Source organism: Thamnophis elegans, chromosome 2, assembly GCF_009769535.1.
Source record: "Thamnophis elegans isolate rThaEle1 chromosome 2, rThaEle1.pri, whole genome shotgun sequence".
Lineage (NCBI taxonomy): Eukaryota > Metazoa > Chordata > Lepidosauria > Squamata > Colubridae > Thamnophis > Thamnophis elegans.
The window spans coordinates 84,485,168-84,503,534 of NC_045542.1; the positions used below are offsets into that span (position 1 = coordinate 84,485,168).

The 18,367-nt window shown below is 38.2% G+C and overlaps 1 protein-coding gene across 2 annotated transcripts in view; it reads right to left on the minus strand.

Annotated features, from left to right (window-relative positions):
- Positions 1–17,607, minus strand: part of FSTL4 (follistatin like 4) — a 454,388-nt gene extending 436,781 nt beyond the window's left edge. For both annotated transcript variants that reach the window (XM_032211288.1, XM_032211287.1), the window contains exon 1: positions 17,482–17,607. In XM_032211288.1, the coding sequence (XP_032067179.1) occupies positions 17,482–17,607 (126 nt within the window). The remainder of the gene's footprint in view (positions 1–17,481) is intronic.
- Between the last annotated feature and the right edge of the window lie 760 nt (positions 17,608–18,367).

The following is an 18,367-nucleotide window of genomic DNA, read 5'->3' on the forward strand; positions in this document are numbered from 1 at the left end:
ATCTATGGGATCTTATTGGCCTAGTGGAGGTAATTGGCAGTAGGCGGTCTCTCAAGTACCCAGATCCAATATCATGAAGGGCTTTAAAGGTGACAACAAGCACCTTGAAGCGCACCCAGAGATCAACAGGTAGCCAGTGCAGCTCGCGGAGGATAGGTGTTATGTGGGTGAAACGAGGTGCACCCATGATCGCTCGCGCAGCTGCATTCTGGACCAACTGAAGTCGCCGAATGCTCTTCAAGGGCAGCCCCATGTAGAGCACATTGCAGTACTCCAGCCTAGAGGTCACAAGGGCACGAGTGACTGTTGTGAGAGCCTCCCGGTTCAGGTAGGGGCGCAACTGGTGCACCAGGCGAACCTGGGCAAATGCCCCCCCTGGTCACAGCTGACAAATGGTGTTCAAAAGTCAGCTGTGGGTCCAGGAGGACTCCCAAGTTGCGGACCCTATCTGAGGGGCGTAGTATTTGACCCCCCAGCCTGAGAGATGGAACACTTGGCCAATTATTGGGAGGGAAGCACAGCAGCCACTCGGTCTTATCTGGATTGAGTACAAGCTTGTTAACCCCCATCCAGTCTCTAACAGCCTCAAGGCCCTGGCTCATCATGTCCATCGCTTCATTGAGTTGGCATGGGGCGGACAGATACAACTGTGTATCGTCCGCATACTGGTGGTATTTTATCCAGTGCCGTCGAATGATCTCGCCCAGCGGTTTCATGTAGATATTAAAAAGTAGGGGGGACAGGACCGAACCCTGTGGCACCCCATATGTTAGGGGCCTAGGGGTTGATCTCTGCCCTCCGACTAACACCGACTGCAACCTGTCCGAGAGGTAAGAGGAGAACCACCGTAAAACAGTGCCTCCCACCCCCACCTCCCGCAGTCGTCGCAGAAGGATACCATGGTCGATGGTATCAAAAGCCGCAGAGAGGTCAAGGAGCACCAGGATAGAGGCATGGCCTCCATCCCTGGCTCGCCAGAGATCATCGGTCAATGCGACCAAAGCGGTTTCTGTGCTGTAGCCAGGCCTGAAGCCAGACTGGAATGGATCAAGATAACTGGCTTCCTCCAAGGACCGCTGGAGCTGAAAGGCCACCACCTTCTCAACAACCTTCCCCACAAAGGGGAGGTTGGAGACTGGATGATAGTTGTTAAGAACGTCTGGATCCCAAGATGGTTTCTTCAGGAGGGGTCTCACCACTGCCGCCTTTAAGGCAGGGGGAAAGACCCCCTCCCGGAGGGAGGTTTAGTTTATATATTTTTATATGTCATTGAATTTTTATTTTAATTTAGACTAAGTGATTACTTTACTATATGTTTGCACCTAAATTAAAAAATGTAAGAAGGTAATTTTTATGACTTTTTAACTTTTTCCATTTTTGATACCTTCCCCCATTTTATTTTGTTATTTTGCATTTTATTTCTCTTTTAAACTTAATAAAGTTGACTTTTAAAAAAACTTTACGTCCAGGATTATTCCCCAGAATTAGTTTTAGCTCTGTTTAGTTAGTTTTCTTTAAAAAAATGAAACCAAGTTTTGTAATAACCTAAGCTCCTATTCTTTTAAGCAGACATCTCTTGGAACAATTTCTTATAAGTTGTTTAATGATGTTTGTTTCAAAGCCAATTACTGATTACACTTCTTTCCATCTTCTTAACTTTATTGTCTGATACATTGTAATAGAATTCAGTTTTTGAACTGTAATGCATGTTCAGTTCTTATTTAGCAGAAACCAGAAATCTTTATTATTTAGGAAATAGATGGGATTAGAAATGGTTAAAATTTATTACACGCGTGCAGGATGTGATTTTTACCAGCTGTTGTAAATTTTCTGCACTTCAAGATACAATAGTGTAAGCTGTAATCATAATGTAGAACTAGTTCATGACAGACTTGCTGAATCATAAAGATGCAGAGGACAAGACAGAACAGATCTGAGGCAATTTTGGAACCAATTATAAAAAGCAAGGAGTTTAAGTTTTTATTTCCTGCTCTGAAGCAGTTTTAGTCTTAGTGAAGAAGCAGATTTAGTAACAAGCTACACTATATTGCCAAAAGTATTTGCTCACCCATCCAAATAATCAGAATCAGGTGTTCCAATCACTTCCATGGCCACAGGTGCATAAAATCAAGTACCTAGGCATGCAGACTGTTTTTACAAACATTTGTGAAAGAATGGGTTGCTCTCAGGAGTGAAGAGGTCACCAACTTTCTGCAGAGTCAATCGCTACAGACCTCCAAACATCATGTGGCCTTCCGATTAGCTCCAGAACAGTGTGCAGAGAGCTTCATGGAATGGGTTTCCATGGCCAAGCAGCTGCATCCAAGCCATACATCACCAAGTGCAAGCAAAGCGTTGGATGCAGTGGTGTAAAGCACAATGCCACTGGACTCTACAGCAGTGAAGACACATTATCTGGACTGACAAAGTGTGCTTCTCCATATGGCAATCTGATGGGTGAGTCTGGGTTTGGCGGTTGCCAGGAGAACGGTACTTGTCTGACTGCATTGTGCTAAGTGTAAAGTTTGGTGGAGGGGGGGGGATGATGGTGTGGGGTTGTTTTTCAGGAGCTGTGTTTGGCCCCTTAGTTCCAGTGAAAGGAACTCTGAATGCTTCAGCATACCAGAACAGTTTGGACAATTCCATGCTCCCAACTTTGTGGGAACAGTTTGGAGCTGGCCCCTTCCTCTTCCAACATGACTATGTACCAATGCACAAAGCAAGGTCCATAAAGACATGGATGACAGAGTCTGGTGTGGATGAATTTGGCTGGCCTGCACAGAGTCCTGACCTCAACCTGATAGAACACCTTTGGGATGAATTAGAGCAGAGACTGAGAGCCAGGCCTTCTCGTCCAACATCAGTGTGTGACCTCACAAATGCGCTTCTGGAAGAATGGTCAAAAATTCCCATAAACACACTCCTAAACCTTGTGGACAGCCTTCCCAGAAGAGTTGACACTGTTATAGCTGCAAAGGGTGGACCGATGTCATATTGAACCCTATGGATTAGGAATGGGATGCCACTTACAGTAAGTCCATATGGGGGTAAAGGCAGTCGAGCGAATACTTTTGGAAATATAGTGTATTTGTTAATAGGCAATACTTTTGATTCTGTCTTTGATATTGCAGATACTGGCCGTTATTTTAATTTTGGGTTTTTATTATGTAAATATGTTTGATGTCATGGTTCTCACTGCAACTGTTATCAGATTTTGGAAAAGTGTAAACACATATCATAATTCACCCTATCCACTTCCTCAGAATCAACAATCTAGATGAATGCAACATAGCAAGAAAAAGCATACCATCTAGTCTTCCACCTTTGCCCATGTGGAATTCAGGCCAGAGTGAATTAGAGAAAATTTATTTGTGAAATGCTGCCCCAAGGTCTTTCAGAGCCCTTGTGAAAATCCTTCTGCTTCCCACTACCTACAAAAGTGTGAGTAACACTATATAAGGCAAGGAGGTACACAATCTACAAACATAAAAAGGTCATCCTTTACTGTTTATTTAACTATATTTATACCCTACCCTCATGGACTCTGAGAGGGGAACAGATTAATAACAGTATAATTTAGATTAATAACAGTATAATTTAGAAACAAAAATGCAAGTTCTATTAAAACAACTTTATGATCAACTTTCCTATTACTGACATCCAAACTTAATTACAATCCAAAATGTAGGTTTAATTGTTTCAAAAATTCAGGTAAGGAAACCACTTGTACTTCTGGTAAAAGGTGCGATGTGTGGGACACCACAGAAAAAGCATGCCATCTAGCATCCACCCATATAGTTTGAGGAAGAGCATGGATAAAATGGACAGATTTCATTGTGCTAAGACATTACCTGATATAGCTCAGAAATAAGAGCCCATGGCTGTGGTGGCGAATCTATGGCACATGTGCCACAGGTGGCAAGCAGAGCCATATTTGCTGGCATGCCAGTAGTTAGCTCCAATGTGCATGTGTGGGGTAGCCAGCTGATTTTCAGCCTTCCAGAGGGCCGAGGGAAGCTGTTTTCACCCTCCCCAGGCTTCAGGAAAGCATCTGGAGACTGGGGAGGGCGAAAAACAGGCCCAACCGGCTAACCAGAAGTTTATCCCCCCCAAACTGTGGGTTGGCCCATTGTTCCTGTTACCCTCCCCAGCCTCCAGAGAGTCTCCTGAAGCCTAGGGAGGACAAAAAATGGTCCCAATGGGGCAACCGGAACTATGGAGATGATCCATTTCTGGGGGACCAGGAGAAGCCGTTTTTGCCCATCCAAGGCTTCAGGAAAGCCTCCAGAGACTGGGGAGGGGTTGCATGTACATGCATGGAGGGGCTGCGTGTGCATGAGCAGATGAGCAGGGAGGATTGAATTGGTGTGGACTTGCGGGCACATGCACAAGCATGGGTGCACACACAAAAAAGGTTTGCCATCACTGGCCTATAGTAATCAGTCAGCAACTTTACACAGATTATTGCTTCAGTATATCAGTGTATCAGTAAATCCAGTAATTTCACAGGATGGTACATACATCTCTGTATTCCGGAGACTGACTAGTTCCTCAGAATGACTCCCTATCAGATGCTGAAAACATCTATAAGTGCCCCTTGGAATCTGTCCAGATCTACTAGGCCCTTGTCCAAATCGGTCTTCCCATTCTTTGGAGGGTTTCAATATAAATGAGTGTCACAGCAATGGAAACAATCTCACAGTGGCAAAGACTCATAACAGTTCGTTTAATGATGGTTCAAAGTTACAATAGCACTGAGAAAAGTTACTTATGGCCCTTTTTCATATTTATAACTTGAAGCATCCTAGTGGTGACATGATCAAAATTCAGACACTTGGCAACTGACTGATATTTATGATGGTTGCAGTGTCTTGGGGTCATGAGATTACCTTTTGCGACCTTTTGATAAGCAAAGTCAATGGGGAAGACAGATTCACTTAACAACTGCAGTGATTTATTTAACAACTGTGGCAAGAAAGGTTGTAAAATGGAGCAAAGTTCACTTAACAAATATCTTGTTCAGCAACAGAAATGTTGGGCTCAGTTGTAGTTGTAAGTCGAGGACTACCAGTGCAGAAGTGAATTAGAATGTATTGCAGATTCTTGCATGTATTTAGTCTACTTTGGACACAATTATGAATCTCCATCTTTTTATTGAAAAATAAATGCCAGTATAAATGTATGCAGGAACACTTGCAAATCTAGCAATCATATGCCTCTTTTTTAAAAAAAAAGGAAAAAGAAAATATAATCTTTTGTATAGTACTTAAACCTCCCACCATGATAATGAAATGAATTAAAATGTAAAGGTAATTTAGAGGGGAAAGTGGTTATTTCACCAAGGGTATTAAACATGCACACTAGACTAAATGTGTAATGATAATTCATTTCATTTCTATAAACAGTAGTTCTTATATTGTTTATATTTATGGACATTTCGTACTTTATAAAAAATACGAGTGAAACAGATACATTTTTCAGGGAAGAATATTTATCTCTTAGTATTAAAAGGATTTGTCATTTCAACTATTTGAATAGATGGCATTACTCAGATATTACATTTTCTATAAAATAGTTAAGTATCATCCTATCATTTATTATTACAAATCTAGACTACAAACCCTGATAGATGCACAATTTGTCCTAATATTCATTTTAGTTTGCAGTTTCCCCAAATACATACTTTTACATCTATCTCTAGCATACAACCCCTTAAATTGCCAAGGTTTAAATCATCTGGATTCCAAGAAGACCAATACAATATGTTTGAAAGAGGAATGGCTTGCAACAGGAGAGGCATTAATAGAGTTTTGTGAAGAGAATACTTTCTTTGTTGCCAACACTTGATTCAAGCAACCTAAACAGGGATTCTAAATTTGAACTTCACTTGTTGAACAACACAGGAGGGAAATCAAATATATAAGGAGGAAACAGAAAAAGTGCAACAGTCAATCAGCACATTTGAAGTGCAGATTGTGAAACAGACTATGAATTATTAGTATCAAATATAGAAAAGTAAAGAGAGTAGATGCAGTTGACCTGGATAATCAGCATATTAAATCAATGAAAGAAGGCTTCAGATTAATTTATGTAAAACAGAAAATGAATAGCAATAGGAAGGTTCTGTAAAAAGCAAACAAGAAAAATACTGACAGCTTTTCAAAAAAGAAATGATCCAAGTTGTTTTCAAAACAGGATATTGTGATAGTACAGGAAAGAGACATACCTACACACCAGAGGTGGGTTGCTTCTGGTTTGGACCAGTTCAGGCAATCCAGTAGTGGTAGGTGGGCCTGGGTCACCAAACTGGTAGTGATGGCTGGCTGGCCACACCCCTGAACTGGCCCACTCCAACGCCCACCCTGCCTCTCCCTTCTGTGGATGTGCATCCACCGAACTGCCTCTTCCTGCCTCCACACAGGTAAACATTTGCACTAGCCTAGCCCTCCCTCCTCACTGGCAAGCATCTCCTGAAGCCACCGCCACTGCAGCCGCAGTGGGGACAGGGGCAGAATACTGGAGAGGGTAGGGGTGGCGGCAGGAGAGGGCAGTGGTGGCAGCAGGAGAGGGCAGTGGTGGCAGCAGGAGATGGTGGTGGCAGCAGGAAATATCCAAGTTTAATTTGGATCTGGGGCCCACCAAGGAGCTGCTCGGCTTTATCAAATTCCTGCCATGGGTAAGTTGATGGGAGGCATCCAGCCAAGCAGGGCCCAGGCAGGCTGCAGAACGCAGAGCCAGGAAAAGCCATACATTTACTAGAAGGAATCGAAGCATTCAATTTTGCAGTCAGGAGGTCACGCTTGTGTTTATAAATCCAGGTGAGGGGAAGGAAAAGGTGGGAGAAAATGCAAGCAGAGGCATGGACTGTGCAAGCAGGCTGGGAGGGAGGGAGGGAGGAAAGTTCATCTGATCCTAGCTCGGGACAAGGGGGGGAAGGAGGAACTCACTGCAACACCCAAAAACATCCCCAGGCGTGTCAGGGCCAAGGAAAATCACAAAGCCCAGATTGCACATGCACACTTCTGCCCTGCAGTCACAATACTGTGGCCCAAAGGACCATAGAAAGACAATTCTGGATTATATCAACAGATCCTGCATCAATCCTAACAACCCTGAAGTACTAAATGTTGTTTGTTTGTTAGATTTATTTTCTGTCTTTCCTCCAGAAGTTCAAGGTGGCCTCCACTATGTCCCAGCCAATTCAACCACTGCCTCTCTTTTTCGGGCAGGTACCTCTTCCTCTTGCAATTTCTTCTAGGAAACATATGGCTTTTCTACACCCTAAATTCTCTTGTGGTCTATTTTTGGGAGTTTTTTTCCTTCTCTTCTTCCCCCTCTTCATCGGAGTCCCAAAAATTTTCACTACCGTTTCAGTGGGCATGGCTTGGTGGGGAGGGGGATGTCATGTGACTGAGTGTGCGTGAGTGATGTCAAGTTGGTCATGTCCACTCAATCATATCCCCTCCACCTAGCCATGCCCACAGTAGTAAAAATATTTAGAACCCACCACTGATACACACCATTCCATTATTCTTTTTCAGAGCAAGAACCTTTGCTCTGTTATATAATGAATCAAATACATTAAAAGACAGGGGGGAAGAATCTAATTAAATCTAGTTTACATCGATGCTATTCACTATATATCTCCATATCTTTCTATCCTTGCAAAACATCATTGCTTCCACTACATTCATGCAATGATACTTACCTCTTTTTTGTCCATTAAAGTTCTCATCTCTTTTGAGGACTTGTCAACTTCATTCAATCACAACTTTCACTAGTTTCTCCTATAGAACCTACACTCCATTTCTTTTCACCCTTTTGATTAGATTCTCATTCATTCTCTCTGAATAACCAAGCCATCTCAGTATACTTATTCCCCACAGGTAGTCCTCAACTTAACCAGTCACTAAACAACCATTCAAAGTGATGAGAGCTCCCCCAAGCTACTTATGAACTTTTTTTGAAGCATTTAATTGTAAATTCAATCATACTTATATGTTGAGGGCTACCTGTATTGGTCATTCCCTTTTCTAATCAATTCACATTCATTTTTGACCAATTTATTCTTGACTCTATCTCTTGTTTTATCATACAGATTGCTTAAGTACATCATTTCCATTTCAACTTATTGAAAGTTGACATAGGGAACTTTAACTTTCAACAAAAACCACGCAGAATCACATTCTTATATTCTACCATCCTTTTGCCATTCATTCTATACAACAGCGTGCTTGCTACTTCCTAACTTTCCAGCAACATCTGCATTTTAAAATGTATCCATATCTAATTGCTCTAATCCCTCCTCTCTCTCTCTCTCTCTCCCTTCCTCCCCACCCTCTCTCTCTCCTACTCATTTACTCCATTTTCCATTTCAAACACAACTACCTTGGTTTTTGACCTATTGATTTTTCAGATCTATATTCTCATTTACATCATACAATAAAACACACTGCAAATCATTCAGGTTTTCAGCCAACAATACTTCACTGTCTGCATATAAATATATACACATACTCACATATACCCAACAAACACACATCTACTAACACTACAATGCCTCTTTACACAGTTGTCAATAAACACACCAGTAATGTGGATATTACACATCCTTGTGCTTAGGCTCAATGTTGAACCATTCACTAAGCATTCCATTTATTCTCACACATGATTTATTTCTATTTGGTATCCTTTTTTTTCCATATTTAATAAACACACACACACACTGTATTCATATAAAATACCCCATAATTTAAGCCCATCCACTTTATCATACACTTCTTTTTAAACCTATGAATATACAATAAACTTTTTCACATTCAAACATTTCACAATAACTTTTTGAAGAGTAAAAACATTTGGTCTGCACAGATCCTGGCCAGCATAAAATTGAATTACACTTTCTTAACTTTGTTCATTGTCCTCTCTTGTACATTTCCAATCAGAATACTACCGAAAAGTTTCATGGGAACATACAATAAGCTGATTCTTTGAATTCTCTAGCTACCTTTCTTTTTGTATAGGGGAACAATGACAGTATTTTTCTAGTCTTTACACACATTAAATCACATTTTTCAGCATTCCTACAGCACTTACTATGTCTTTGTCATCAGGTTTTTCTAGATATTAATATTTATGACATTCATTTCAATTCCACCCTTTATAGTATCACTATAATTCTTTTATCCTTCCATTCAATCATGTTCCAAATTTTCTTGGCAAGGTTTTTTTTTCTTGGCAAGGGTTTATTTTTCCTTCAGAAGTGGTTTGCCATTGCCTCCTTCCTAGAGTTGAGAGAAAGTGAGTGGCCCAAGATCACCCAGCTGACTTTGTGCCAAAGGTGAACACTAGATCTCCTGGTTTCTAGTTTGATGCCTTAACCTTTGGCTCTCATATTTCCCATACTAATCTCCAAAATGCTCCAGCATTCCTTCATTTCATTTTTACCCCAAATAATTTAATCACTCTTATTTTTAATTACATTCACTCTGCTTGAGGCTACTTTTTACTCACTTTAACACATTTGGTTTCCAGCAAAGTCAATGAGGGGAATCCAGGTTCACTTAATGATCACATGATTCCCTTCAGAACTGCAGATTCACTTAACAACTGTGGCAAAAAGATCATAAAATGGGGGAAAAACTCCCTTAATAGCAATAGCAATAGCAGTTAGACTTATATACCGCTTCATAAGGCTTTCAGCCCTCTCTAAGCGGTTTACAGAGTCAGCATATTGCCCCCACAGTCTGGGTCCTCATTTTACCCACCTCGGAAGGATATAAGGCTGAGTCAACCCTGAGCCGGTGAGATTTGAACCGCCAAACTGCAGTTAGCAGTCAGCTGAAGTGGCTTCAGTACTGCACTCTAACCACTGTGCCACCTTGGCTTAATAATTGCCTCACTTAGCAACAGAAATTTTGGGCTCATTTACCAAAAGCTAACTGAAGATTATGTACCAATACATTTTGCATTTTTTTCCTTTAAATACATATGGACGTATTATATTGCTCCCTTATTTTTTGTAGATATATTTTACATCCATGTTCTTCTCAAACACATTCATTTTCATAAAGGGTTAATATTAGCAATAGCAATAGCAGTTAGACTTATATACCGCTTCATAGGGCTTTCAGCCCTCTCTAAGTGGTTTACAGAGTCAGCATATCGCCCCCACAGTCTGGGTCCTCATTTCACCCACCTCAGAAGGATGGAAAGCTGAGTCAACTTTGAGCGGGTGAGATTTGAACCGCTGAACTGCAGATAACAGTCAGCTGAAATGGCCTGCAGTACTGCACCCTAACCACTGTGCCACCTCGGCTCTTATTATTAGTAGTATTATTACAAGCAAATGAAATAAATGCATGCTCTCTGCTATATGTAAAACATGTCATATCCAATGAAAATTGTTGCTTCTGTTGATACATGTGGAAGATAAGTGATACTGCAGAGGACAATTTCAACCTTACAACTAGAGTCTTTGAACATTCTGAAAGGGAACTCAAGACCGTAAGTATTCAGATGGTATTCTCATTCGTGCTCCTAGTCAATGACACAAAAAGAGAATCAATGGGAATTATGTTAACAGGAGAACTTTAATTTCTGGCTTAATAGTCTGGGGTGTATAGATTTTGCTGGCATTTGATGAATTTCACTCATAATAATAATATCAAATATGTGTTAGGACAAATCATGGTGAAGTGTGTTTGTGTGTGTAAACTGAATTTTGTTAGAGGTGCAAATAAAAAAATGAAAGATTCAAGTAAAGATTTGTATCTTGCAGAAAATAGGCATGACAATGAAATGGGGCCTCCTAAATGACATAAGAAAAATCAAAAATAAGACTGACCTATAAAGTTCACATCCATCAACTACTTAATTACTAAAGTTCAGACTTGGAAAACAAATATGAGCTTGAAACCTTAGCACTGAGTGGTAATTAGATTTAATAGATAGAACAGAAATATGATGGAATTATTCTCATGACTGAAATATAACAAATGTAGAAATAAAAGCATTAGGAAGAGAGAAGTTCAGTTGTACACTAGAACTATTCAGTACTGCTTTAAAAAATCTGAAAATGAAGAGGAAAACAATAATAAACGTAATACTGATGTTGATGTCGTCTATTGCTCTCGCAATAAAAAGCAATCTGCATTTTGTTTCAGGGAATTGTGAAGTCATAAGAACAGAAAACTTTCATTACTGCACCATCAAATGGGGGACAGATTCTGAGAAGCTTGGTCTTTCCAAGAACTTCCTAAATTGACTTTCTGATAACTTTGTCCTAGAGGAGGTGGAGAATAGAACAGAAGGTATTATCTTTGACTTGATGCTAATCAATTCTATTGGGTAGATAGAGATGAGCAAATTCGAAGAAATAGAAACATGGTGAAAATGACCGCATAATCCTTAACTTTAAAGGAAATTAGACCTAAGTGAATCAAACACATGGCTAGGACTAGGACTAGGACTAGGACTAGGACTAGGACTAGGACTAGGACTAGGACTAGGACTAGGACTAGGACTAGGACTAGGACTAGGACTAGGAAGGAAGGAAGGAAGGAAGGAAGGAAGGAAGGAAGGAAGGAAGGAAGGGACATTTTAATAAATTTGGAATAATGATACATGCAAGAGATGGTGATGAGGAAAAGAGTTTGTTCCTAAACAAGGTTAAAAAAAAAACTAGAAGGAATGTTTATCAGATGATGCAATCTCCAGAAATGAGAAAAATTCAACATGATCTTCACAGCTGGAACAACAAGGTATAAGAAATGGAGTGGAATTGCCAGAGAAAAGTCCATATTTCATCATCAATGAAAAAAGTAAAATGCATGTATATACTGTTGAATAGGAATACTTGGCATCACAGAATGCAATTTCTAAATCATAAGAAATAATAACATCTGGAAATTTTAATATTTTTTAGAAATATTGAGAATTTGAGACATTATACACTTCATTAACTGAAAATAAAGAAAAGATAGACATGTAAATTAAAAAATTGAAAATTATGATATATGCTTTGTGATATTACCATTGAATACAAATAAGTGCAGGTGATAGCTTTTTCTTTCTTGGGCTCAAGAGTAAATAAAGATTAACTTGTTTGTTGGAAAAGTAAAAAGATTAACAGAGGAAGGTGAGGAGAAATCTAGACAATATCACAAAGAATTCAACAATTTCAATGATAACAAAATGGAAATGCAGAGGGTTTGGGAGGCCTACAAAGTGGTTCTGGGGCTGGGGAAGCAAAAATGAGCAAAAAATGGGCCATTTTTGCTTGTTTTTGCCGTCTCCAGCCCCCAGAAGCAAGCCTCCTAAAAGTTATGCATGCCCTTTTTGGGGCAAAAAACAGACCATTTTTGCTCATTTTTGCACACATCCCCTCCCCAGGAGTACTCTACAAGCTTCCTAAAGCTTCCTATGCATGCCCCCCTTTGGGGGGCAAAAAATGGATCCATTTTCATGAAAATGGGCCTTTTTTCCTCATTTTTGCCCCCCCCCAGCCCCCAAGAGCACTTTGCAGGTCTTCAAACTCTCTGCATGCCATGTTTTTCACCAAAAATGAGGCATGCAGAGGGTTTGGGAGGTCTGCAGAATGCAAAAACTTTTTTTAATTTACCTCTTCAAAATCTTGGTGCATTTTATAATCCAGTGCATTTTATATTCTGAAAAATACGGTACTTATTCTGACTGGTGAAACAGATTAGCCTTAAAGAAAATGGAGATATCTGCAGATTGGGTTGCTAGGATTTTAGAGAATAAGGTACACAGAAACTGTATGTAAATTTGAGGTGATCAATAAAAATTAAATCCCCACTTCTGTTTTTTGCCATATATATATATATATATATATATATATATATATATATATATATATATATATATATATATATATATATATATATATATATATATATATATATATATATATATATATATATATTCATACAGGCTTTGCTCAGACCAGTATTGAAATTATAGGATTTCTAAGCAGACATTCATAGGTAAAGATGCTGGAAAAAATATTGATATGAAGGAAACCAGCAGCAAACTTTAAGATTCAAGCCTATATATCTTTATTTATATCACCTATCAATCTCAGATCCAAAGTTAATACTATATCTCTGTGACTATTCATTTCTGGGCAATAGTTATAGTAACAGTGAACCGGTATAAGCTACAACAAACTAATCTGGTCTTGGTCCCTTGCTTCTAAACTCTGTCTAATCCATCCTCACAACTATTTGATAAGAAGAAGGCATAAGTTCAACAAATAATTGCAGAGATTTTATGATAAACTATTTTTTAGTATTAATGTTGGTTGGAAAAAAGAGAGAATAAATATAGGCAGTGTTCCAGAATATCCACACTGAATAAGCATAACATTTAAGCATAAAGTATATACTACCCCATAGAACTTTACAGCATTCTCTGGGCAGTTTACAATGTAGAAGCATTATTTGCATGTCACCCCCAGCAATTTGGAACCTCATTTTACCAACCTTGGAAGACTGGAAGGATGAGTCAATCTTGAGTCATGTTCAGGGTCAAACTCCAGGTTGTGGGCAGAGTTTGCCTGCAATACTGCACTATAACCTCTATGCCACCAGGGCTCTTAATAAATCTTTAATCAGAAGGCATTGGTTATATATCTGTTTCAAAAACTATTTGGTAGAAAGCTTTGGAATCAATAGGACAGGAAGACTTCTTTAAAAAGTCATAATTTTTTTCAGGCTCATGCAGAAAACTAATAAAAGACATGTTACTTAAAAGAAGTGTTGCACTTGCCCTCAGGAGTTCCAAAGTACTATTTCCAAATACATTTTGAAGCCTGCACAGTTATAGAAACCATCTTTAGAACCTAATAAAATGTGTAGACACTGCAAAGGATTTTATTTTGTAATGATTTTTTATTTTGGGAGCTAGGACTAATGCTTAAATTGTTTAAGTTAGAAAAAAGAAAGTAATAAATATGCTTTCTCTTACTTATGCTTTAAAAAGCATTAAAAAGTGCGGACAAAAAGACTCTTCAGTTGGTTGTTTTTTTTTTTTACCAGAATAGAAGATATTTTCTTTTGGCAGAAAGAAAAGAGGGTGAATGAAAGGATCAGGATTTTCTACAGCAATTAACAAGATAATCAACTTGTTCTTTGTTTATCTCCAATAATTACATTTGTTTGATCTGCATAGGGTTATGCAGCACAAAGTACTTAAATCCTCTTCAAGATTAGCCTAAATAAGTTGTAAACAGGTATAATCCAATTCCAGTTCCACAGAGAAACCAGGAACTAAATCCTACTCCCACTTTGGGGAAAAACAACACAAATCTGAATTTTAACACATAAAGACTTTAAGATTTATTTTTCAGCCTGTAGATCTTATCTAGCAATCAAAAGGGGGAAAAGCCTAATGACTGATTTCATCAGAAAATAAAAGTCAATTTTGAGCAACTAAAAGCAGGAAAGATATTCTGCTTTCTCTTTCTACATTTATTTTTCTTGCAAAAATAAGTGATCTGTTGCCATTCCAGACATATTTTTTGACCATGCTAACTTTGGATCCTGCAGAAATAAACTTAGGTAGATTTAATGGAGAACTAGCAAGTAAGAATCAATTTAAGGACCCTAATTCATGCACAACCTGGTTGTCTAGTTTTTTTTTCAATTAGTGAGATGTATCTTCTTGCTATTGTTGTTGTTCTTTGTGTTATTTCCATCATATCACTGGGGCCGCAGTTTTGTATTTCGCCTGCCACTTTGTCTGGTCTGCAGTATTGAAAAGACATATGCCTATGGCTCACATGCTGTCATGCAGGCCATCCATTCATTGCTTTTTCAGTCATTCTTGGGGCTGCTGGCCATCTGGGCTGAATGCAATTGCCTACCTCAGGACCTTGTGATGGATTCCACACATGTCCAGTTCTGGCCACATGTCCATACCACCACAAACTCACTTCCTTAATTTTGTCTGGAATTGTGAAGGCCTTCGAAATGTCTTTGTTCATAACAAGATCCAGCCATGTGACACCAAAAGAGTATCTGATCATGCGCATCATTGTGTGCAGTGCTGGTTCATGTCTTTTCGTCATTGGCCATTAGGGAGATGTATGAACCTACCAATTTTGCCTTCTCAATACATAAAAACCAGGCCATTTCTGAAGTTAAACATTTCTCATTATGCATGAACTCAGCAATTTTCACCTCACTCAAAATCAAACCGATCTTGATGACTGCTCTCCCCTTTACCAGTTTGCACGTTAGGTTTTCCTTACTAATGTGGACTCCATTCTACAACTCTTACTGTGCAAAAGTAAATATCAAGCACAAGGATAAAATCAGATCAATAGCAGCTTGAATTGTTTCGGCTTTCTAGAATACTGGCATCCATTAACCCTAATGAGATTAAAGCAGACAAAAAGGGAAGCAGGATTATTTTAAGAGCAGCTGAAAGAATGGTTCCTTCTCTCCCTGAGCAGTTGTATTGCTCATTTTATTAAATAAAGGAGCATTATTTCCTTTTTTCAAGCCTCTATTCTCACCTACTTTTCCACTCTTTTGAGTTGCAAACCTAGTTAATTTATTTCTATAATATACTCCAGGAAAGCCTTGGTTAAAAATAAAAATAAATTGTGATGTAAATAAAAAGCACGTATAGCATGTTAAAGAGAAATCTCTAACTTAATTTTATCCACTATGGTATCCTTTAGAAATATTAGTCACATAAACTAGAAATTCTACACTGATTGGAGAAATGATTTAGATGATTTAGATGGCATCTGCTAGCTATCTACGATTGACAAGAATCTGGCTGAGTTTGGGGAGGCTCTTTATCTACACCTATATAAGCCTGGTCATTTAATTGGAGCTGCAATTTTCCATACACTTCACACTTGTTAAATGGTTAAATGCACAAACTAGTGCATCCATGCTTAATCAACCCAAAACAAGTAATTTGTACAATAACGTCAGGGTTACAGGAGAAGTTCAAGCGGATAAATATTTCTGTGCAATTTTCATATGAAAAACTACAGCTAAATCATTTACTAAGGCATTTCAGCAACTGCTTTCATTCAAGTCACATTGTTCTTTTTCAAATGTCAGGTTGTTAATGGGGAGACCTTTACCTTCACAAGGCACAGAATTTAAAATATTATGCTAATGTATATAGCTGCTATAGCTACTGTAGTATTATTACTGCTATCAGGGGTAGATTCATAAGTAATACATTAATATTTCTATTAATCTATTTTGTTAAATGAGAGAAAGAGAACGCATCTTAGACTAATTAAGCCATCAGCCCTATGTAGTTCCTCTAACCCTTTAGATGTTGCTACCTAAGTACAAAAGAGAGGGTGGAGAACTCTCTCTTTCTCTCTCTCACTGCCTATTAGTGTTGAAAGGACTAATTTTGCAATATGTTATCTGTTAAACATTTAAACAATAAGCATAAATAATTGATAAGAACATAAGGGAATAGAACATGTGTTTCAGAGCTAGGACCTAATCTGGATGGGTGGTCTCAAATTCTGGATAGTACATTGAAGATGGGAGTGGAAAAATATTATGTTTTCCTTCTATAATCTGAATTTTAAAAATTAAATTTCACATGTTTAAACTTCTTTATCTCCCCAGCTTGGAAAAGCCTTCACTAATATTTAAACAATTCATTAGTATATTAGTGTGCGTGCACATATACAAATGTATGCATGTGAGAATTTAATTCAGCAGCTGTATTATATTTATGTACAATAAATGCATTCATTATCCCAACAAGATACTTCCTAGCAAAAAATAATAATGAAGACATTATAATTTTAAAGAATCACATGCGAACTGGACATACATATATACCATGCATACTTTAATGGACAAAAGAGAAAACTGCACCAAACTGTAGAACAGCATATTGAACTTAATTTTATTATTTCCCAACTCAGTTTATTACTATTACTAATCGAGATTTATAGTTGGGGAATCTATGGATTTGGGTTTCTTTTTTAAAGGTAAGAAAATCAGTTCTGGACCAAAGATTAAAGGATGCTATATGTAATGTCATTTTTTTTTTAGTCAAGAACCATCCTATGAAGACAACATTTCCTTATGTATTTGTGGTTAGTAAAACAAAGGCCAAGATTGAATCATGTGTAAGCTCTACTTAATTTCTTACAGCACATGCAGATTTTGATGAACTGCAGCTTGCTGCATCCCTCGCCATTGGCCATACTGACTATGTGCTCAGCAACCTCTACAGGAATAAAGAATAAAAGAAAGACCATGTAGAATACAAATTTGATATTTTGTGTTTAAAAATGTTTGTTTTTGAAAAACATGGAAGCTCAGGTTTTCAATTATCGCTAATTATTTTTGACATTAAAATTCCTGTATTTTTTTAAAAAAATCCCAATTTGAAGGGAAAATGTATACTGGGGTGAAGAAGCACAAAAACAAGGAAAATGTACATTTTTATATTTTATCTTACCTCTTGCGTTAACCTCCCAGAATCAGAATAAAATTGTCTGTTCCAGTTTGATTCCATCCATCCACAAGTCACTGATATGAAAACTTCAAGCAATAGGAGGAATAACCAGATGCTCCTTGATTTCATTGCTCTAATTCTAAAGGAAATAAGAAAGCATTTTCGTGAAGAATTAATGCCTGGTGGTTTGTTTGTGCTAATATTCTATTGCTTATTGAATAAGTCATAAGTAGGGGCGTGCATAAGTGCACTAGCGTGCCTAATGTCCCTGTCCTACTGTCCCCATTTATTTGTACCCATTTCCTCTGTTCTTATTCATGTTTATTCTTATTTCTGTTATCTTGTACATAAGTGACAAATAAAAATAAATAAATACTTGATTATACTTATACATCATGTCAAACAATTAAACCAGAGGTGAGCACTTCAGTTTGCAATGGGGATGGAGAGAATCAAGCATTGTGGCCCCAGCTGGCTTAATAATACTGCAGAGTGGGGCTACACTTATAGAATTGGAGAAGGCTTCACCACCCTTCCTTGGCTTTCTTGGAGATGATTATTTATGAAACAATGTTAAACTTTTGGTGGGGCACATACAAATTTTTTAATCATGCAGGAAGATGGAAATTTTCATCATTCTTAATATAAACATGAATATAGAGAACTCCAGGGTTGGGAGAGGAGCGGTTCAGAGATTCCTTGCAACTAGGGTTGAAGGTTGACCAACCTTGCCACAAACCATACTTTACATACTATGGTAGATGACTTCAGCATAGTTGTGTGATTAGTAAAATAGATTTCAGTAGAAATGCATTGAATTGTAGATGCAAACCAAAGTCCAATTCAAAAGTCATAATGAACTAATCCTTAGACTTATATACCTTTGTTT